At 40.7% G+C, this 21,836-nt stretch overlaps 1 protein-coding gene across 50 annotated transcripts in view; it reads right to left on the minus strand.

Annotated features, from left to right (window-relative positions):
• Positions 1 to 3,322: 3,322 nt before the first annotated feature.
• The window catches only part of TTN (titin), a 324,829-nt gene continuing 306,315 nt past the window's right edge, over positions 3,323 to 21,836 (minus strand). For 49 of the 50 annotated variants that reach the window (XM_069068526.1, XM_069068527.1, XM_069068543.1 and 46 more), the window contains 17 exons: positions 21,230 to 21,823; positions 20,816 to 21,103; positions 20,401 to 20,700; positions 19,280 to 19,582; positions 18,590 to 18,892; positions 17,919 to 18,503; positions 17,400 to 17,705; positions 16,971 to 17,270; positions 14,882 to 15,457; positions 14,459 to 14,764; positions 13,462 to 14,055; positions 7,596 to 13,318; positions 7,349 to 7,505; positions 5,841 to 6,532; positions 5,598 to 5,751; positions 4,761 to 5,063; positions 3,323 to 4,640 (listed from right to left, as the gene is read on the minus strand). In XM_069068526.1, coding sequence (XP_068924627.1) covers positions 4,342 to 4,640; positions 4,761 to 5,063; positions 5,598 to 5,751; positions 5,841 to 6,532; positions 7,349 to 7,505; positions 7,596 to 13,318; positions 13,462 to 14,055; positions 14,459 to 14,764; positions 14,882 to 15,457; positions 16,971 to 17,270; positions 17,400 to 17,705; positions 17,919 to 18,503; positions 18,590 to 18,892; positions 19,280 to 19,582; positions 20,401 to 20,700; positions 20,816 to 21,103; positions 21,230 to 21,823 — 11,783 coding nt within the window. In that variant the 3' untranslated portion in view covers positions 3,323 to 4,341. The remainder of the gene's footprint in view (positions 4,641 to 4,760; positions 5,064 to 5,597; positions 5,752 to 5,840; positions 6,533 to 7,348; positions 7,506 to 7,595; positions 13,319 to 13,461; positions 14,056 to 14,458; positions 14,765 to 14,881; positions 15,458 to 16,970; positions 17,271 to 17,399; positions 17,706 to 17,918; positions 18,504 to 18,589; positions 18,893 to 19,279; positions 19,583 to 20,400; positions 20,701 to 20,815; positions 21,104 to 21,229; positions 21,824 to 21,836) is intronic. The other variant, XM_069068540.1, reaches the window with a different exon arrangement.

The following is a 21,836-nucleotide window of genomic DNA, read 5'->3' on the forward strand; positions in this document are numbered from 1 at the left end:
GCCATTTTCCCTTTTCATTTCTGGGAGACTTGGTGGTGGGAAGATGGGGAAGAGGTTGGTCAGTCAGGAAGGTCAAGTAGCTTTTATTGAGTACCTACTATGTGCTGATCACTATACTAAGCCCTGGGGATACAAAGGCAAAAAACAGCCCCCTGTTCTCAAGGACCTCACAGTCTAATAAGGAAGACAACATGCAAGCATCTGTGTTCAAACAAAAGCTATACTGGGTAAATTGGAGGTAGTTGCAGAAGGAAGGCACTACCATTAAGGAGGATTGGGAAAGGCTTCTTGCAGAAGATGGGAGTTTATTTGAGACTTGAGGGAAGCCAGGAGGGATGGATGAGGAGGGAGAGAACTCCAGGTAGAGGGGCCCTCAAAGTATTCCCTTGCCCACCAAATCCTTTCAGTCAAAAATGACAGTATGTTCCCAGGCCCTTCTATTAACATCTGACTTCTTGCATCCCCATCTGTTCATCTATCTGGATAGACAGTGAGATTGAGTTTACACTTATATAACATCTTATGGCTTCAAAGCATTCTGAGGACATCCGAGATGGTATATTTCTTGGTCCCTGGAGGCTAAGATGAAGTGTGTTGTCTCTATTTTATTGTTCTTGTTCAGCTGGGACCCCACACAGGGAATGCACAGTCCATAGGGTTTTCTTGACAGATACTGGAGTGGTTTGCTATTTCCTTCTCCAGTGCATTAAGGCCCACAGAGGTTAAGTGACTTGCCCCAGGTCATGTATTTAGTAAGTGTCTGAGGTCAGAATTGAACTCAGCGCTTCCTGACTCCAGGCAGTACTCCATTTAGTCACCTAACTTCCCCTATTTCTGTTTTACAGATGAGCCAACTAAGGCTGGGTGGGGTGAATGATTTGAGCCCAGGTCTTCAGTCTACGTGCGAATGTGTTTTCTAACTGTGGTACTAAAGATTGGAGAGATAATGTGGACATAGCTGCTGTGACCTAGTCATTGACCCAATACTGTCTTCTGGGGAAACTGACTCCCTGGGAAGTAGAACTTCTTCCAAGTTCCTCTTTTGACATCCTATTTGTTGCACAGAGTCACATCCTTTGTTTTATTTTGTGACAACCTCTGCTTTGTTCTCCTTCCTCCCGATGTTCCTTTTATTATCTGGGAGCCTAGACTTTTAAAGAGGCAGTGAGAAGGTGCAGTGAATAAGAGCACTGGGCCTGTAGTAAGAAAGACTCATCTTCCTGAGTTCAAATCTGGCTTCAGACACTTATTAAGTCACTTAACCCTGTTTACCTTAGTTTTCCCACCTATAAAATAAATTGGAGGAGGAAATGACAAACCACTTCAGTATCTCTGCGGAGAGAAACTACTTAATGCATTTTATATGAGGCCAATTAAGCAAATATCCTTGGGCCCTTGTTTGAACTGTATGTAAAGTAACCTCACAAAGACTTGTCTCTGTCTCTCCTTTTCCCTTTCCCTCTTTCTCTCCCCCAAATGACATAAATAAATTTCTTTCTAAAACTATTCCAGATTTTAGGGTTCATTCTCAGGACTAACAGTCTCTAGGTCTTTAAATCTTAGATTTAGCTCTGGAAGGGTCCTCAGAGGTCTTCTAGTCCAACTTCTTCATCTTACAGTGTGAGGACCCCTAGGCTCAGATGGGTGAAATACCTTAGCTGTGGTCACACAGTAACTAGACTTGGTCTTTCTAATTCCAGTACCAGCATTCTGTGTGGTCACCCCATGGCTGGACTGTTGTATTCATTTCCTGGTTTCCCTGCCTTCAGATGTTTTCCCTTCCAAAATGTTCCATATACTCCCCCTAGATTAATCTTTCCAAAGCAATGCTCTGGGTTTATCTATGCCCTGCTCAAAAATCTTCATGCTTCCTCCATTCTCTACAAAGTTACACTCTAACCCTTTGGCCCAAATTGCCTTCTGTTTTACTCCATTACTACCCTATCTAACATATCTGTGTGGCATAGCTAACCACTCTTTACCAAAGATGTATTGTCCTTTTCTATCTCTGCTTAAGGCTTAAGTCACTGCCTGGCATTTCTGTCTGTTGAAATCCTATCCTTTAAAATCCTACTCAAAAATAACTTCCATGGAATCTTTCTGTTATTGGACCTGGAAGAAAAAATTCCTCCTTCCTTTTGTTCTCTTGCAAATATCTGTACCTCATGTGGTTGCTGAATTAAATGTCTTATTTCCCCTTCTAGATTCCTTGAAGATGGGAACTGGATCTGATTCCCAAAGCCTTTCTCTATGGTAGACACTTGTTGAATAAATATTCATATTGTTGAATGAATGTATGTATGTATATACCCTTCCTCTAGATAATCAAAGATTGCTTTAGTTTTGTTCATTGTGAGTCTACTAATGAAAGCATGATCAGTTTGGCTAAGTGGTTGACTTTATGTACTAAATGAACTGTGATAAAATTTAATGCTTCCTTCCTCCCAGGTAGCCAAATGGTCATTTAGTAAAGGTCGTCATCATCATTGACCACTACTGATGAACTTCTGTATTCTCTTATTTAGAGCAAATCTGTCATTGAAAATGAGATATTCAAATCTAAGCACTTTTAGCCAATGTGTACTTGGATGTACAAGCCAATCTCTCCTCAGCCTCCTGTTTTCCCTAGCTTTCTTCAAATCCCAGCTAAAATCCTGCCTTCTACAGGAAATCTTTCCCAATCCCCCCTTAATGCCAGTGTCTTTCCTCTGTTGATTATTTCCAATTTATCCTTCATATAGCTTGCTTGTGCACAGTTGTTTGCATGTTGACTTTGATCTCTTTGAGAACTGGAAATGAATTTTTACTTTCTTTAGATCCTCAGTGCTCAGTGCAGTACCTGGCAGATAGTAGGCACTTAAATGTTTTTTGGCTGACTGATGTGCATTTGGTCAATTCTCAAACAATTTATTAGTAGAAGAAAAGTTGGCCAGTTGTATTTCTGTATTAATCAGCCATTCAGTCTGTCAGTCCAGTAACTCTCCATAGGATATTGGGTATTGTGGGAGAAAAGATAATCAGACTGTGAGGTACTATACAACCATATTACTCTGATCAATTTTGAAGATAAATTTATTTGTGTATATCAATCAATATGAACTGTATTACTTGGGCTTTATTTTTCTTCCTCAAATATATCACATACAATTAGAGCGTGTTCATATCATAACTGATTAAGGTGAGTTTTCCTGAGGCAAATGAGATGTTTTGTCTTATTCATGGTTTAACTTATTCATATGAATCAAGTTTCCCCTCTCTATCACCCTTCTCCCCCAACTAGCGAACTATTGAAAAAACAAACAAAACAAATAACAACAACACATTCTGAGGTGCAGATAACATGCTTTATTTCAATGCTACTTTCTCCAGGAGGTTAAATTACAATTAGCGATCATTTATTTCTAATTGATAAGAACTACATCAAATTGAAGTTGAGGGCGTTGCTTATTGGTTTAACGACAGCTTCTCATGTTGGTTTTTTGTTTTCTTTGCTGTGGTTCATTGCTTAGGTGCCCAAATTTTAGGTGTAAGATAATTCTAATACTACCACACGAACACAATTATTGCACTCTAGGAACCTCCAGGAGTGGGCACTGCTTCTGCATTGGAAAACCTGAACATCTTGTTTAAATGAGGGAATGGCCAGGAGATGTTACTTTTTCAAGCTATCCAGGCAGTCCTCATGCCAGAAGCAGTACAGAGGAGTGAACAAAGTGTTGGCCGTTTACACTTTGTTCTGACCAATAGGTAAGTCAAAAGAAAATTCTGAATGTGACGTAATCAGAAGGAATGTGAGACATTCAAATGAAGTTTACAGGAGGGTATTTGTAAACATCACCAATGCCTTACATTTCTGATTCAGTAAATATTTGTACATGTAATAGGTTACATGAACAGCATTATCTCTTAGGTATAAGGGCATCTTCAGTGGGGAATCTCTCTACCCGCTGAGGCATTCTTAGACATCAACACTTTGTTGAGGCACAAAAGATTAGTTATATGTTGAGCAGGGTATTCGTTTCATGAGAAACTTTCTCCTACCAATGGTTAGTTCCATAAGTTGCATAGTAAAATGTCACTAAATAAATGGTACAAAACTTGATAACCGTTACTTCGGCTATATACAGTATGTACATGTCAATGAGAAATGTATAATGATCTTAAGTCAACAATAATGACAGCAAGTCATGTATAGCTTTGGCCTTTGTCTCATTTAGATTGATAAAAAAATACTTTTTATATTTACAGATCAGAAAGTTTAGTCCATGTGAAGCAGTTATATTTAGTCCATGTGTGAATCACTTGCAAAAAATAAAGTGTAAATATAAGAGCCTAGGCTCTCTAAATTGATCGAATATTTATATTCACAGTGGCAGAGTCAGATCCAAATTCATTCCCTAAACTCAGGGTATAAAGTCCACCATCCTTCTTTTGCACGTCCATGATGATAAGAGTTGTCAGGTCGTCAGTAGTTTCAATATGGAACCTGCCTTGTTGTTCCTGATTTTGGATTTTTCTTCCACCATAGGACCATGTTATTTCAGGAGCAGGTTCTCCCGTAAAAGCACAGGCTAGTGTTAAAACCTTGCCCTCATCAATGCTGATATCAGATGGAAGAGCTTCAATTTTAGGTGGAATTCCTTTAATGGAAGAACAAGAAGGTTTATGTTCATTTTGGGTAAAAGTAGAGATTATCTTTCTACCAAGTATTATTCTTGGATACTAGATTTTCTACCTCTACCAGTAATTTTATTGCTCACCTCTTATACCTGCTTTAAGCATTCTACTAGTTGAACTTTCCAGTTGTGTCATACTAGACTTTCCCATAGAACTGCTGGAACTCATCTCTACAAAAGACTCTTTCATGGAAGACATGCTTTGGGCAGACATGCTTGCAAATTTCATTTCAGTCATGCTGCTAGCGCTGCTACTGCTGAAACTGCTGAAGGATGCCTCTTGCTTAGAGGCAGACATTTGAACTGATTGAGAAGAGAAAATTCCTTGCATGCTTGTGTCATCACTTGTCCTCAATACTACCTCTTTGGAAGGTTCTTCAACTAGAGCTGTGGAGCATAGCAAAGACAATGAAACATAAATGGCATCCTGTTAATTGGTGACATCAGACACTGACTTACAGAATTGGAAAAACAAAAAGGACTTTGCCGTCATTGAAGCATAAGCAGATACATTGAGTACCATCAAAAGCTAGCTTAATCCCTCCAAGCCAGAAAAAAGGAATCCTTAAACGGTTAGCTTTACATTACGTGCAAGTATACCAGGGATCACTGGGGGGAAAAATTGATTAATGATAAAGAGAAAATCATTATATTATACATTTTTGCAGTAGGTGTTAATAGGTTCTCTGGAAACTCATTGTTTTGAAATGTGACACATAAAACTTTGCTTAGGTTAAAAAAAGTTTGATTAAATGCATGAATCATTGCAGAACGTCTGTGCCTCTTACACATCTCATCCAACAATCAAGCTTAGAGCATATGCACTCTTCTGTATGCATTTGGTAAAAATACACTGATGAGTCAAAAGTTACTGAGCAAACCATCTACCCCCCCCCGACCCCAAAACCCAACAACACTTACGGAGTACTATTAAGGATGCTGTGGCAGAACATTGTCCATGGAAATTTTTGGCTTTGATTGTATATTTTCCACTGTCAGTTATTGTTGCATTTTGAATTTCAAGAGAATACACATTTTTGGAGCGGCTTACTCTGACATTTGAAGAGACAGAAATCTAAAAAAAAAAAGACATGTTTTATAAAGATTCTGAGGAAATAAAGATGATCTTTATTCCCCAAAATAGATTTTCCTTAAAGAACTTACTGGCAGGTTGTTTTTAAACCACTCAATTTCAGGAGTTGGATCTCCACTAACTTCACAAGAAAAGAGGACATTTTGTCCTTCATTCACATTTTGTGACTTGGGCTGTGTGATGAAAGCAGGGGCATCTAAGCGTTCTTGACACAGTGTCATATCAAACTGGCACTTGATGATCCCTTGGCTGGTTTTACCTATACAGGTAAGTATTCCTTCATCTCTGCGGCTAGCTTTCTTGATGGTTAAGGTGTGATCGTTGCCAGACACTCCATATCTGTAATCTTCCGAGTTAGTAAGCTCCACTCCATTCAGTATCCACTTGACTTCAGAGGCATCAGCAATATTAGCTTTTAGAGTAGTTTTCTGACCTTCGGATATGCTCATTTGAGTGGAAAATGCTTTAATTTCAGCATGAGCTCTGATATCTTCTGATGCCTGGGTCTTTTTCACAATTTCCTCATGGACAACTGATTTTTCCAGTGAGACTGCTTCTGATTTCTTAATATCTTCAGAAATGAGTGCTTTTGAAAATTCCTCCTTGAGTGATGACTTCTCATGAGATATTGTTTCTGATTTCTGGATTTCTTCAGAAACCATCATGGCCTTTTTGGCCACTTCTTCTTGGGCAACTGCTTTTTTCTGAGAAGTCATTTCTGAGGTCTTTTGTATAGAAGTTTTCTTTTCCTCATCTTTAATACCTACAAAAGAAAATTTTCTTATGTTGGTAGTACATTGTAATTGGAAACAGATCTTATTTTTTTATTCTTGTGTCAAATGTTTGTGGCCAGAGAAAACTTGCAAAATTTAGGGCACAAAATAGTACCTAGGTCTCCTTGGGCCTGACTCATCAGATACTTATGCAGATCAATTTAATGGAGAATTCAGTATAAATGCGATTTTGATCACTTAATAAACACACCTTTTGAAGAGATGTACATGATGTAGGAAATGAATTAATATATCTTAAATGAAGGTTTTAGTGCAAGGGATTCTGTAACCTGGGATATGTGAACTTTTAAAAACTTTTAATAACTATAATTCAATATAATTTGTTTCACTTGCAATCATTTTACTTTATGCATTTCAAAACATTATTTTGAGAAGGGGTGCATAGGTTTCACCATTGAACTTCCATTGAAGTCCATGACACAAAAAAGGTTAAGAATCCCTTCTTTTGTGCATCAAAAGGAAAGATTCAAGCAAGGAAACTGAAAGCCTTTAGAGAACTTTTTGCAGTTCCCTAGAAAACTAGTAATTGTGGCTAGCACACAAAGTCCTTGATTCAATGATTACATTGTACATTTTGGGAAACTCTGTGCATCATCTTTGTGGTATATTGTTCCTAACAGAGCACCATGTGTAGGTAGGCACTTAGTACTTTTGATGGTGCCAATGATTATAGCAAAAACTTTGTGGCTAGGTCTATACAGAAATAAGATCATGGAATTTGAAAAATTTCACTCTGGTTCCCTTCATATAGTTTTTCAAAAAACAACAACAGAAAGTGAACCTACCTTTTATTGTTAATTTGCAGCTAGAGGAAACAGATCCAGCTGAATTTGTTATTGTACATGTAAAAAGTCCGCTGTCTGAAGTACTGGTCTCATGTATTTCTAAGTAGAATCCTCCTTTGTCTTCAGATAGCTCATATTTTCCTCCTTGTACAAGAGCCTGCAGGGTATAAGTCATTTGATTTTAAAGTTGTGAACTAATTTGGGGATAGAATTTTTAGACAACATATAAAAGTTAAGGGAATTTTACCTTTCCATCCTTAGTCCAGGTAACAGTGGGCCAAGGCTCTCCAGTGGCTTTAATTGAAAATCTGGCAGCAGTATTTGAAGATATGGTCATATCTTGCAACCCAGTAACAATTATTGGCTTTGAAGGAACTGGTTCAGCTGCTTTCTTTTCCGTTTTCTTGGTTTCTGTTGGCTCAGACACTTTCTGAGCTGATTTCTTAATTTCTGTCGACTCAGCAGTTTTTTCAACAGATTTCTTGGTCTCTGTTGACTCAGCAGTTTTCTGTATCGATTTCTTGGTCTCTGTCATCTCAACAGTTTTTTCAACTGATGCCTTGGTCTGAAGAGTTCTGGACAATTGGTCATGGATACTCTTAAAGGCTTGGCCAACAAACTGAAAATGAGTCTTAGAAGCTCCACCTTCGCTAGAAATTTCACAGACATATTCTCCTTGATCAGCTTCAGTGAGGTTTTGGATTTTGAGTTCATAAGTGCCATCTGCTGAATAATGAAACTGGAAATGTCCATTTTCCTTCAGTTTCTTGCCATCTTTATACCAGGTTACCTCTTTGGCACTTAAAACACTGCTTTCAACTGCACACGTGAGCTTTGCAATGTCTTTAAAAGCTTCCACTTTGAGTTGCTGAACTATCTTAGGAGGAGCAATGACTGGTAGCTGTACTTTCTCAGTTGGGGTTGGTTTGGTTTCTATTGGTGCTGTGGTTTTTGGAGGAGAAGTAACTGGCTCTGGAGATTTCACTCTCTTGGGTGATTTCACTGCTTCAGGAGATTTTGCATGAGGCTCAGGGGACTTGACTCTTGGTGGCGATGTAACTGTCTTTTCAGGGACCCTGGCCTTTTGAACAGTCAGAGTAAATTGTGCTTCCTGTTTTCCTTCAGTGTTTTCTACCACCACAGTGTAGCTGCCTTCATCTGAAGCCTGAACTGAAGAAATCTCAAAGGTAGAATGGTATTTTGTGGTTGTGACTTGGTGACGGCCAGATGAACTGATTACTTGACCTGTGCGGAACCATGTAACTGTTGGTACTGGTTCACCATCAGTGTCACAAGAAAATCTCGCAGACTCACCCTCATATACAGTTATGGACCGTGGTTTAGTTAGAATCCTTGCTGCCAAAGTTGTCTTAATCTTTCTATGTGTGGCTTTCTCCTCTACTGACCTTTCTTCAGATGCTGTGGCTTTCATTTCAGCTGAAGCATAATGTTCATGTGATGTGAGAGTCTCCCTGGTCTCTGTCATTTGTGATCTGACTTCCCTTACAGATGAGGAAGCTTCCATCTCAGATTTTTTCTTAAATGATGAAACAGCATATGCCTCTGTTCTGGTCAGTTCAGGAAAAACTGATCTTGGTACTTCCTCATCTTTGCGTCGGGAAGTATAGGTAGTATAATCCCCTCCAGTAACATCTAATGTTGCATAGTCAGAAGCTTCTCCTTTGTAATTCGTGCACACAGCACGATATGTCCCACTGTCATCAATATGGCAGTCCAGAATTTCCAAGGTCAGAACCCCACTTGTGTTAGTATAATGAATCTTGCTGCTCTCTTGGAGTTCTACACCATTATGGTACCATTTAATTTCAGCAGTTGGCTTAGACTGAACATTTAAGATGAAGCGGGTATTCTGCCCACATGGTACACGATGAGAGCGCATTCTCAGTGTGATTCGAGGAGCATGGTCCAGAGTGAATGGTTGTTGACTCAGAATTTCATACTTTCGTTCTGATGTTTTCTGAGTCTTTAATGCAGCCTTCATAGACTCATACCTGGAAAATATGTCAAATCTTGCAGTTCTCTCAAATCTTGAGAGTGATCTTTCACTTGACACTGGGCTTGGAGAACGTGGCCTAGTTCTCTCTGGTGTTGGGGACCTTCTTTCAGTTTCGTATTCTTCAGCTGGTTGTGTACGTGGCCGGATTAATTCAGATACTGGCCGCATTAATTCAATATAAGTCGGAGAAAGAGATCGTCGTCTTCCTAGTAGCCTAGAGACGGATGAAGATGCTTCTCTTTGTGCATGTTTTGAAATTTCAATTTCTTCTTCAATTTCTGTTATTTCAGTTATTTCTCTTTCTCTTCTGCTTTTCTGTCTAGATTTTTCTTCCTTGGCCATATGATCAAGTTCACTTTTATATTCTGAGAGCCTCTGGGTTGTTGTAACTGGACGGAGCAATTCCTCATCCTCTTTCTCAGCCATGATTCTTTGCCGCTGCCTAGGATGTCTATATGCAGCTCTGGCATGGCGTTCACGTAATTCCATGTAACTTGTGCCAGTTTCCACTTTAGATGGGATATGGTAAGTTGAATATCTGAAATCTTTTCTTGTTTCATCTACCTTGATGTGAGCACTTGGTGAAGAATAACGTAGACTAGATAGCTCGAACTGGGGAGGACTCCGACTTGGTGGGGAAGCAGAGAAGCCAAGTTCAAGTTCTTCTTCAAGACGAAGCCTTTCTTCTTCAGTTCTTTTCATGGCTAAGTAATCATCAATTGGAAGTAGTAGTTCCTCATCTGAAAGGTCACCAAGAGACCTCCTTCTGGGTCTATAGTAATAGTCATAATCAGGAGATGGTGTCCGACGGCGGGCTGGTCTTACTATTTCAAGATCATCTTGGGATACTTTGGGTATGCGCCATTTAGGTCTGTATTGGTCTGTAATACGTGGAAGAGGCATCACATAGAACTGTTCCCATCTTGAGAGGCGAATGCGTTTGGGCCTTTTCTGTGCAATTCTGTCAATCTTCCCGGGCATCTCAAACTGGTCACGCAGTCTCTTGTACCATTTCATGTCAGACATTGGCACAAACTGCTTAATGCGTTGGTCTTCCTCAACAGTGGTGCGTTTGAACCTGCGCGGCTCTGGTACTTCATAAGGCATGCGGAGCCGTTTTTCTTCCTTCTTTTCTTCCGTTATGAGTTCAAATTCACCTTTTACGGTCTTGGTGCTTACAGCGGGTTTGTAAAGTATGGAAGCTTCTCTTAGTGCCTCTTGTGCTACCTGGGTCAGTGGCACAGATTCAGTACCGGAAAGGATTTCAGCCATTCTTAGTGTCTTGTTAATTTGTGTTTGTACGTGTCTTTCACGCTCTTCTTGAGTTTTGTATTCTTTCTTGACATATTTCAAGCGTTCTACTTGTAGGTGAGCCTGGCAGCTTGTAGAGCCAGCCGAGTTGGTGGCAGTGACTCTATAATAACCTGTGTCATCTGGCAATGTGTCTCTGATATGCAAAGCATAATAGTCCAAGCCTTCATGGACGATTTCAATGTTGGGACCGAGGGACAGAGGCTGACCATCTTTCTCCCATTTTAGAGTTGGTGGTGGGATGCCAGAAACTCTAATTTCAAAGCAGACACTCTGGCCTTCCTGGCATTCTGCATTTGCCAATAATCGTTTGAACATTGGTCTTAGGGTAGTGTCTGCCCCTGGTGGGTGTGGGGTCACAGTCAGCTTAGCTTTACAGCTGTCTTCACCATACTTGTTCCGTGCAACCACAGTATATTCAGCATCATCATCTGTAGTTACGTTGTTGATTGTTAGCTGGTAAAGACCCTTGTCAGTCTCAAATGTATACTTCTTGTCATCATCATCAGGTTTGATTTTCTGTCCTGATTTGTACCATGTCACCCGGGGTTCTGGATGAACTGTTATGGTCACACCAAACCTGACATTTTCACCAATATAGGCAGTCCGGTTGTAGAGAGGCAGAGTAAATTCTGGTGGCCTCTCTAGGAGTCTCATAGCATCTGTCCTCCTTTTAATTCTCTTTATGGTTCTACGACAATAATAGTCATAAGACTCTCTCACACCTTTGACAAAGAGCTCTGCATAGGAACTGTCTTCTCCATAGTCATTGACTACTTTGCATCTGTATGTACCATCATCTGCTCTAGTAATGTCTTTGACATACAGGGTGGCTTGTCCATCTTGGTAGGTAATTTCATATTTTTCACTCTTCTCCAGCTGTCTGATGCCAAAGTACCAGGTCACTTGCGTGGATTCATCGTAATTTTCAATGCTACATTGATATTTTACATGCCCGCCTTCTTCTCCAACAGCATGCATTATTTGCCCAGAAATAGGTCCAATTTCAATTGATGCAACTTTAACTTTAGCAACATTCACTCCTTTCTGAGATCTAATTGCCCCACCACAGGAGATTCGGGCTGCTGATACAACCATGTTCAGGTCTTTCTTTATCAAGGTGTGGTAGTAACGCCTGTGCTTTAGTGTCCTGATGACTTTGGTGCTCACATTTTCTATCCTCTGCTTTAGCCATGGGTGCTGGAGTGCCTCAGAAGCTGTCATGCGAGATTTTCTTTCTTTCACCAAGAGCCGATCAACAAAGTCCATGGCTTCAATGCTGATATCCTTAAAAGCTTCTTCATCAAAGCTATACTCAGCATTCATGATATTTTCAATCATCTGTTGGTTGGTTTCAGCCAGGAATGGATTAATACCACTCAACAGAACGTACACCAGGGTTCCCAGGGACCACATGTCTGTGGCTGTGCTGACAACATCATGTTGATGCACTTCAGGTGCATAATATTCAGGAGCACTGAACATAAGCCTAAAGTTATCCCCTGGTTTTAACTGCCTGGCCTGACCAAACTCAATGATTTTAATGACAGAACTTCTTCTTGTTTGGTAAATGATGTTGTCTGGCCTGATGTCAAAGTGCCCAATATTGTGATGGTGTAGGAATTCAAGGGCTTCACAGACCTGGCGAACGTAACTTACGATTTCTCTTTCATTGAGTTCAAAAGCACTGGTGTTAATTCTTTCAAAGATATCAAGCCCTGAAATAAACTCAAAGATCATAACCAACTCTTCCATGCTTTCAAATGATTCGTGGAGATATAAGAGATTTCTATGCCTAGCAATGTTCAGAATAGAAATTTCTTTCTTTACCAGAACCTGGTCAGTTCCTTTAACTTTGACAAACTTGGCCATGTATGTCTTCTTAGAAGAAGTTTCAACACAGCGGTGGACAATCCCAAACTGTCCACGCCCCAGATCTTCAGCAATCATGTATCTGTCATAGAGTTCCTTGGTTGAAGAGTGAGAAGCCTTAGTTTTGCTGACTTCTCGGGTTTCATCTACCTCTTCATCATAGTTCATTACTCTAGTCTTATCTTCCTTGGTTATGGTTGGTTCTGTAGGTTCTGAAGGTTTGCTGAGACCAAATTTATTTTCAGCGATTACACGGAACTGGTAGCTAGTCTTACCAAATAAGTTAATCACAGTATACCGTGTTTCTCGAGCTTGCCCCACACGGAGCCATCTCTCTGCTGTTGTGGCACATTTTTCAATAATGTAGTTGGTGATTTTGCTACCACCATCAGAAGCTGGTTCAGTCCAAGTTAAGTTGACTGAATCTCTTGAGACATCACTCACTTTGACTCCTCTGGGGGGATCAGGAACATCAGCCACATCCAGTTCAACTGTCTTCTGATCAATTCCAAATCGGTTTTTAGCACAGACAACATAGAAGCCAGCATCTTTTCTCTCCACTCCATTGGAGAAGACAAGGGATGTGAATGATCTGGTAACAATAACTTGGTAGTGGCCATTGTTGTCAATGAGATCCTGTCCTTTCTGCCAGGTGATCACTGGGTCTGGTTTGCCACTGAAGGGAATCTTGATGCTGATGACTTCTCCCCGGAGAGCATGAACAGCTCCCATGCCTTCAAGATTTTTAGGCAAGTGTATCTTTGCAGGAACTGTACCAGAAGAAACAAGAAAAAAATTTTTTTTTTAGAAACAGTAACATTTCTAGTTATTAGCAAACATATGTTTAAATAGAGCAAAACCAGAATATGAATGCATTCTCCAACATCAAGCTTGTATTTATTTGTATTATTACCTTCAACGTCTAAGGAAGCTGTGCCAGACACAGATCCCCCTTGGTTAGTAGCTCTGACTTGGTAGACAGTGGCATCATCATCTGTTACGTTTGCTATGATGAGTTGATGGTATCCACCCTTAAATTCTTGAATTCTGTACTTTTCTCCATCAGCAATGATTTCTTTGCCCTGGCGATACCATTTAACAACAGGTTTGGGATGACCTGTGACTTTGCAGACCAACGTTGCATTGCTCTTATATCTGACATTCAGATTTCTCAGTTCATCTTTAAAGTGTGGTGCCTGTATTGGAACATCAGATTTAGGAGTGATGGGTTCTGATATTTCACTCCATTCACTTTCACCACCTAGGTTTTCACATTTCACACGGAACTCATATTCAAGACCTTCAATAAGGTTTTGAACAGAAAAGACAGTTTCTCGAATTTCTTCTGTTGTCACAGCAATCCACTTATTTTGTTTCTTTTCACGCTTCTCAAGGTAGTAATTTCTAATCTTTGCCCCACCATCACTGGAGGGTGGCTTCCAAGCCACAACACAGGAATCTTTTGTAAGAGCAGTTATAGTTGGCTTGCCAGGAGCACCAGGCTTTTCTGTATAAAAACAAAAGATTTGAATCATGAATTTGGACAGGCAAACTTACTGTTGAACACCACAAAATCCTGCTTTGTGGTAGTTGTTGTTTTACATCTTAGGTTGGGACGTTGTGTAAAAATACTTTTTTCAGAAAAAGTTAAATTGGCAATTTACTCCAAGAAACTTATTAGAAAGAAAATAAGAAATTCTAATCTCTTTGAATAAGAGATACAAAACATATACTCCTTTCTCTTTTGTTGCTGAATTCAGATTCACAAAATCTTCACAAGTTTCACAAAGAGATCATTAGCCTAATTTCCATCTTAATCACTTTTCTAAAGTAAGCTTTTCCATTAGAATGGGGATGGGGTGTACAAAGATGGTAGTTTATGGGAGATGTAGAAATTGTGCATTGCTTACCAAATGGAGTCTTGATAACAACAACTGAGGAGACTTCTAGAGGTTCACTAATGCCATAGGTGTTCTGAGCTGATACTCGGAAATAATAGCCAGCATTTTCTGTGAGGTTAACAATTCTGCAGCTCGTTACTGAAATGGCTGAAGAAACCAGCTGCCACTCAGCACCCTCCTTTGCCTCACATTTCTCCACCACATAATTGGTTATCCATGATCCTCCATCATCTGTAGGGGGTTTCCAACTGATTACAGCAGAGTTCTTAAGTAGTGCTTCAATCACAATTGGCCCTGTAGGCTTGTCTGGCTTATCTGTTAATAACAAAACAAGATAAATAATTATACAACCATGCCTTAATGTTTCGCACCCCCCCCCCCCCAAAATCCACAAACTTTTCTCCTGGGGAAAAAAAAAAAGAAATGAAATACCTTGTATTTCCACATCAAGGATAGCATCAACTGTTCCAAAAACATTGCTCAGTTGTACTTTGTATTTCCCAGCATGGGTCTTACGCTGGACATTCTTGATGATAAGATGAGTATAGTGCTCAGTATTCTCAATGGTAACAGTCTCTGAATTTTTCAAAGGTTTCTTGTCATGGAACCAAGTAATGGCAGGTACTGGGCGACCAATGTACATAACATGCAGACGGAGAGTAGACCCCACTGCTGCGTAGTATTTCTCCTTCAGGGGGTAACCGGGATGGAACTGAGGAGTTGCTTGCAAGAGTAGCTTGCTGCTGGTTTCTACCTCTCCCACTTCATTGATAGCTGTGCAGGTGTAGACACCTTCATCTTCTTGTTCCTCTGTCATTACAGTGAGAGTATGAGTGCGCCCATCTGATGACATTTTGTATTTTCGGCTTTGTACTAGCTCTTTGCCAAAGCGGTACCATTTAATATCTGGAAGGGGCCTTCCAACAATCTGGCAGGAGAGTTGAGCTGCTTCACCCAGTTTAGTAGTAACATCTGCCATTTCTTTTCGAACCCCTGGTGCCTCTCCAGCTGAAATGGGAAAAAGGCATGATATTAAGTATGCATTTTTTTGTTACTAAGGAATCTACTCCTCTTTCACTACTTCTCTGAAACTAGGGTTAGTGGATCCATAAATACTTACAATTTAAGGTATCATTATTTACCTAATAATTTTTTAGGCAAGTTTTTAGAGACTACTAACACAGTACATAGAGCATTGGATCTATAGCTTTGAGGAACAGAGTTCAAATCCAGCCTCAGAAACTAGTGAGCTGTGTGACCTTGGGCAAGTCTCTTAATTATGGTTTGCCTCAGTTTCTTCAACTATAAAATGGGAATAATAATTGCATCTACCTCCCAGCGTTGTTACTATCATGAGATTTTTTTTTTCTTTTTAGAGGGGGTAAGGCAGGGCAATTAGGGTTAAGTGACTTGCCCAAGGTCACATGGCTAGTAGATGTTAAGTGTCTGAGGCCGGATTTGAACTCAGGTCCTCCTGACTCCAGGCCCAATCCTCTATTCACTGAGCCCCCTAGCCACCCCCATATGAGATAATTTTGAAACACTTAGCACAGTGCTTGGCATATAGTAGGTACTATATAAATGCTAGTTATTATTACCATTATCTGAGTTTTAAACCTTTTTTAGATTTTACAGGGGTTATCATTATTATTTTAGCTTTGAACGTATTTTAGGTTGTATAGGGGTTATTGTATTTATAGACCTCCACTGGAAAAATACTCTTAGGATCTGAATCATCATTCATGGTCACAAGAACAAGGTCAGACTGACCTTTCCCTTCATAAATATGATGAAACTACGTACACTTCTCAGGTGTTTCCCTCTGAAAGCCCCAGGTCTCCTATCCTTGCCTAGAATTAAGTTTTTTTCATCAGAAAGCTGGGGGAATATCTGGACTCTTCCCTTAAAGTGATTCATCAGAACCCTTGTGCTGAGGAGTGGGACAATGGCCTTTGTGTTAACAGGAGTCCTGCTGCAGCAACGTGATCAATAACACTGCCCCTACCAGCCCCTATTGGGCCTGTGTATTTGGAATGGCCCTATGTAAAGGTTCTCTGTTGGTCGATGTGTGTGTGTGTGTGTGTTGTGTGTTCTGCACAAAACTGCTAATGTCCCACAGAGCTTTAAGCCAGAATCACTGACCATTTGTATACAGGGAAGCAATTGCCCTTGGCTTTTAATTTAGCTAGTAAAACATCATGAAACACAGAAGATTCATACATTGGATAGGGCTTGAATAGATTACTTCTACATTGAACAGCAACAAGCCTGCATTAAGTTTTTTTTTTTTTTTTTTAAAGCAATCGGGGTTAAGTAACTTGCTCAAGGTTACACGGCCAGGTGTTTCTGGGTGGGTGCTAAGTGTCTGAGCCCGGGATTCGATCTCCAGGTGTTCTCAACATTGGAGCCGGTGCTCTTACTTGCTGTGCTACCTGGCTGCCCCGCATTAAGTTTTTATTATATGTGAATTACTGCGCTAAATCTTCTCAGTTCTAAGGGTCTCCAGCCTAGGGATACGTACATGTCAGTTTGGTCTTCACTGACATGGCAGTTCTCCGAGGTCTGCTGATTCCAGTCTCGTTTTCAGCAAAAACCCTGAATTCATATTCAGTGGCTTCCAATAAGCCACCAACCGTGAACTGCCTGTCTTTAATGCGGTCCTTATTGCTCTTCTTCCATGCACTGTCTCCAGACTGCCGGTATTCTACCCAGTATCCAAGGATTTCTTTACCACCATCACATTCAGGTTTCTCCCACTGAAGAGTAACACTGTCTCTGGATAGAGATAGGATCTCAATCTCTCCAGGTTGGCTTGGTTTATCTGAAACATTTAAAAGTGTTTGAAAATTCAGAGGTCAAATTGACCTGCCAACCCCCCCCCCCCCCCCCCCCCCCCCCCAGCCCAAAACGAGGCAATTTTGTTTTTTCAGAAATGTAACTATTTTCTTACCAAAAGGATCCTTGCAAATAACTGGTTCAGAAGCAGGGCTGGTTTCACTTAAGCCAACATCATTTTGTGCAATGATACGGAATTGGTATTCGGCATCAGGAACCAGGCCTGTGACTGTGTACATCGTGGTAGTGATCTGGGTCTTGTTGTGCCGAACCCACTTTTCAGTAGAGGTTTCTTTCCGTTCAATATAGTAGCCGGTGACCCGAGAACCACCATCATCTTTGGGTCGTGACCAGGACAAACTAACAGAACTCTTAGTTACGTCCAGCACTTCTGGAGGATTGCTGGGAGGCTCTGGAGGGTCTACAAGTATCAAAGCAAACAATTTGTTAAAAATGATGTGAATATGGCTACAATTCCTGAAGTGGGGGGAGGGGAGGGGCAGAGAGAGGTACGTGGGGTGGGACAGAATAAGCATTTATACAGTGTCCACTATATGTTCGGCACTGTGCTAAGTGCTTTACAGGTGTCTTATTTGATAAGAGAGTAAATAAAATTATACAAACAAGGACTTACTCAGTGGTGTTTTTGGTATGACTGGTTCTTCAGATTTCAGGGGCTTGCTGATACCAAACTGGTTTTCTGCTGAAACACGGAAGTGATACTCTACATTCTCTTTTAGGCCTTTTACCACAAGAGATGTGCCTCTAACTCTGGAATCAATGGTGTACCAGGCAGCTTTAGGGACTTCTCGCCTCTCAACAATGTAACCTATGACATCAGCGCCGCCATCATCAGCTGGAGGCCTCCAGCTTACTCTTACAGAACGAGCTTGTATGTCGTCATATTCGAGTGGACCTTCTGGAGTGTTTGGACTTCCAATCACCTTGACCTTGATGTAGACTGCCTTCTTGCCACACTTGTTTTCTAGAACCAAGTCATAGCTGCCAGAATCATCCCTGTCTGCTTCTTTAATCACGAGCTCAGTGTGTGTGTCGGAGGTTGCAATCATAGCTCTCTTACTAACATCCTGGCCTTCCTTAGTCCACTTGCATATCGGGAATGGTTTCCCTTTGATTGGTATGGTGAGCCTGATGACTCCACCTTGTCTTACAAAGACACCTTCCTGGTATCTTTCATCAAGTTCATAATCAGGATATTCTGAAAGAAAAAAAAATGAGCATTATCGTATGTGTGAAGATGGTATGAGGTCATTATACAAGGAAGTATGCAATTACACTTCTTACCAAGCATTTCAGTGACTTTCACTGTTCCTGGTACTTCAGCGGGTTCCCCAGGTCCACCAGCATTGCAGGCCAAGACACGGAACCTATATTCCGCACCCTGAGGCAGATGTGTGAGAGTATATTCCCGGATCTTGGTTGGAGTGGTATTGCATTTGGTCCATTCATGTTGATCGACCTTCTGCATTTCAATCAAGTAGCCAGTGACTTTAGATCCTCCTTCATCTTCAGGAACGCTCCAGGCAAGGGAGACAGATGTTCTTGTAGTATCAGTAACTCTTGGATTCTGTGGTTTTCCTGGAGGAGCTGAGGAAAAAAATCAGATGTCAAAATAGAGCATAAAATGGCCCTGAAATTTAAAAACAAAAATAAAAACCTAACTTCCACCTAACAAACACATCACAAGAGCTGCTGAAACATGAAGTATTGATGATTACTCATCTTGAGAAATCTTATTTTATCTATTGAAACAAATCTGTTAGTTTTCCCTTTGTCTTGATACAATAGAAAAAGCACTGACTTTAGAGTTTGGGCACCCAGGTTCAAATACCATATCTCATACTTTATCACTTGGACAAGCCACTCAATCTCCCTGTTTTTTCCTCATCTTCCAAGTAAGGGTATTGGGCCAGATGGCCTGTGAAGTCCCTTCTAGCTCTAGAGCAATGATACTTTAGCCCAAAGATTACTTACCAATTGGATCCATGGCAACAACGGGTTTGGAAGGACGACTTGGTTTCCCAGTGCCTCTGGCATTAATAGCAGTAATACGGTGTTCATATTCTAGTCCTTCAATGAGGCCAGTGGAACGATAACGTGTCATGGTCACTGCTACTTTATTGACACGGACCCATCGATCTGCTCTGACTTCTTTACGTTCTACAATATAACCAGTCACCTGGGAGCCACCATCATCCTCAGGTGGGTACCAAGTTAGTGTCATGCCATCACGGGAGACATCAAAAATCTGTAATGTTCCTGGAGGTCCTGGAATCCCTGTTGTAAGAAACACAGGTAAAAGGAAAGTTGACAATAACATTCATGAGTCCATGGGCCCTAGCGTCCAAGTTAGTATTATAAGGGGTACAAAAAGCTCTCTTGCAATGGGGCTTCCAAGGGATTTGCTATATGTACTTTTCCTGATGCTTCCATCAAGGCTTATCTTATATTCTGCCCTTCAAGGGGCTTTGTCTGGTTCCCCTCGCCTCCCTCATCCCCTGCTTGTTCTAGTACCTTCCTTCTGAGACTACCTCCCATTTACACTATATATGGCTTGTATATATAGTTACTTGAATGTTTACTCCATTAGACTTCCTTACATTACAGATCCCTCAAAGGTAGGGAACTTGTTTTTGTCTTTGAATAGCACTTAGCATAATACCTGGCACACAGTTAGTGTTTAATAAAAGTTTGTTGACTGAATGCTTCTTTTCTCTCATCCTTTGAGATTAGTACAGGAACATAATCCCATGATTCAGGATATGTGTGCTCTAGTCCCAGTTTAGCTACTACCTGGCTATGTGACCTTAGGCAAGACACCCTCTGATCCTTAGTGGGTTTTTTTTTCTTTTAAATTAGGAAATTGGACTAGATGATCTGTGAGATCCCTTCAATCTCCAAGATTTATTTTTGACATGAGCAGTAACATAAAACCTTACCAGAAGCCATCTGAATCCCTCAAATCTTTGTAAATGCTTGGCTTAGTTATACAACCTGTCTTTTAAAATTTTCTAGGTATAGTGGATTCCTCATTTTTTCATGCATAATGTTGGATGGGGAATGGAAGGTAGAGAGGGTAGGGAGGAAGGACTTACTGATGCTGCTACGGCATTCTATGACCTCAGACTGTAAGTAAGAGCCAATTCCAAATCGGTTTGTAGCAGCTACACGGAACACATATTCATTTCCTTCAGTGAGTCTGGTAAACTTAAAAGTTGTTCTAGTCACAGATTCAGAAACTGGCAGCCAGCCTGGTCTATGGGCATCCCGCTGTTCTACCACATAACCACTCAGTGGAGCACCACCATCCAATTCAGGCGGCTCCCAGGAAATGGTGACCGAAGTAGCATCGATTTCATCAATTTTGATTGGCCCAGTTGGTGGTCCAGGTTTGTCTGGAAAAGTAAGACAAATTCTATCTCATTTCAAAGTGAAGTTGGGTTATTGAATCCTGACAACTTTAGCAGTAGAGAAAGTAAAAATACTTATATTTTTATCATGTGAACTTACCAAGAATGATAACTTTAATGGTTTCTGAAGTAGTTCCAGTCACATTCTTCAGTTCAAGTGTGTATTCTCCAGTGTCCTTTATTGTGGTCTCACGGATTGTTAACTTGGCTACTTTACTATGGGTTTCAACAGTGACACGCTCTGATTCTTTCAATTTGGAGCCAGAAAAGAACCAGGATGCAGCTGGAGGTGGACGACCAGCAATTGGTATTACCAACTCTATGGGTCTGCCAGCTGGGACATGAACAGTCTTTTGAGGCATTGTAGAAAGATCGATTGTAGGCAATACTATGGAGAAAGAAAAATTTAGAAAAATTTAGCAAAACATCCTAAAGCATTCATGCTGATAATATTAAAAAAATGGTATCTTTTGAACAATTTATTCTTTTAAACCTTCGATTTTCTAGCACATACCCCGTAGGTCTTGAACAGTTACTGCTGTGACGATCTCTCTTGGTTCTGACACACCTTTCTCATTTTGTGCTCTCACTCTAAATAAGTACTGTTCGCCTTCATTGAGTGAGGTAACAGTGTGTTCTAAGACAGTGGGTTTCAAGGTGACGACTTTCATCCACCTTTCAGTACCAGCTTTACAGGCCTCAAGAACATATCCAGTAAGCCTGCTACCACCATCATAGAGGGGTTTCTCCCAGGCAAGAGAAACACTGGACTTGGTGACATCCACAACTTCCAGCTTTGGAGGCACCAGTGGGACTTCTGAGACCAGGACAGCATCAGATGTTTCACAAGGCTCTCCAATGCCATAAATATTCTCTGGAAGTACTCTGAAGTAGTACATGGCTCCTTCCACAAGCCCAGAAACTCTGTAAAGTGTCTTGCTGCATTTGGTAGTTACTGTTTTGAAAGCTCTCATGGCAGCCTCACGCTTCTCAATAATGTAGTTGGTGACTGGTGCACCACCATCGATAGTGGGGATCTCCCAAGTAATGGTCACAGAATCTCTTGACACTTCTTTAATTTTCACAGAAGGACATGGGCCGGGTGTATCTGAAAACATCAA

This window comes from Petaurus breviceps, unplaced genomic scaffold (genome assembly GCF_028583685.1).
Source record: "Petaurus breviceps papuanus isolate PSGF00001 unplaced genomic scaffold, PetGlider_PUasm1.0 90763, whole genome shotgun sequence".
Classification (NCBI taxonomy): Eukaryota; Metazoa; Chordata; class Mammalia; order Diprotodontia; family Petauridae; genus Petaurus; species Petaurus breviceps.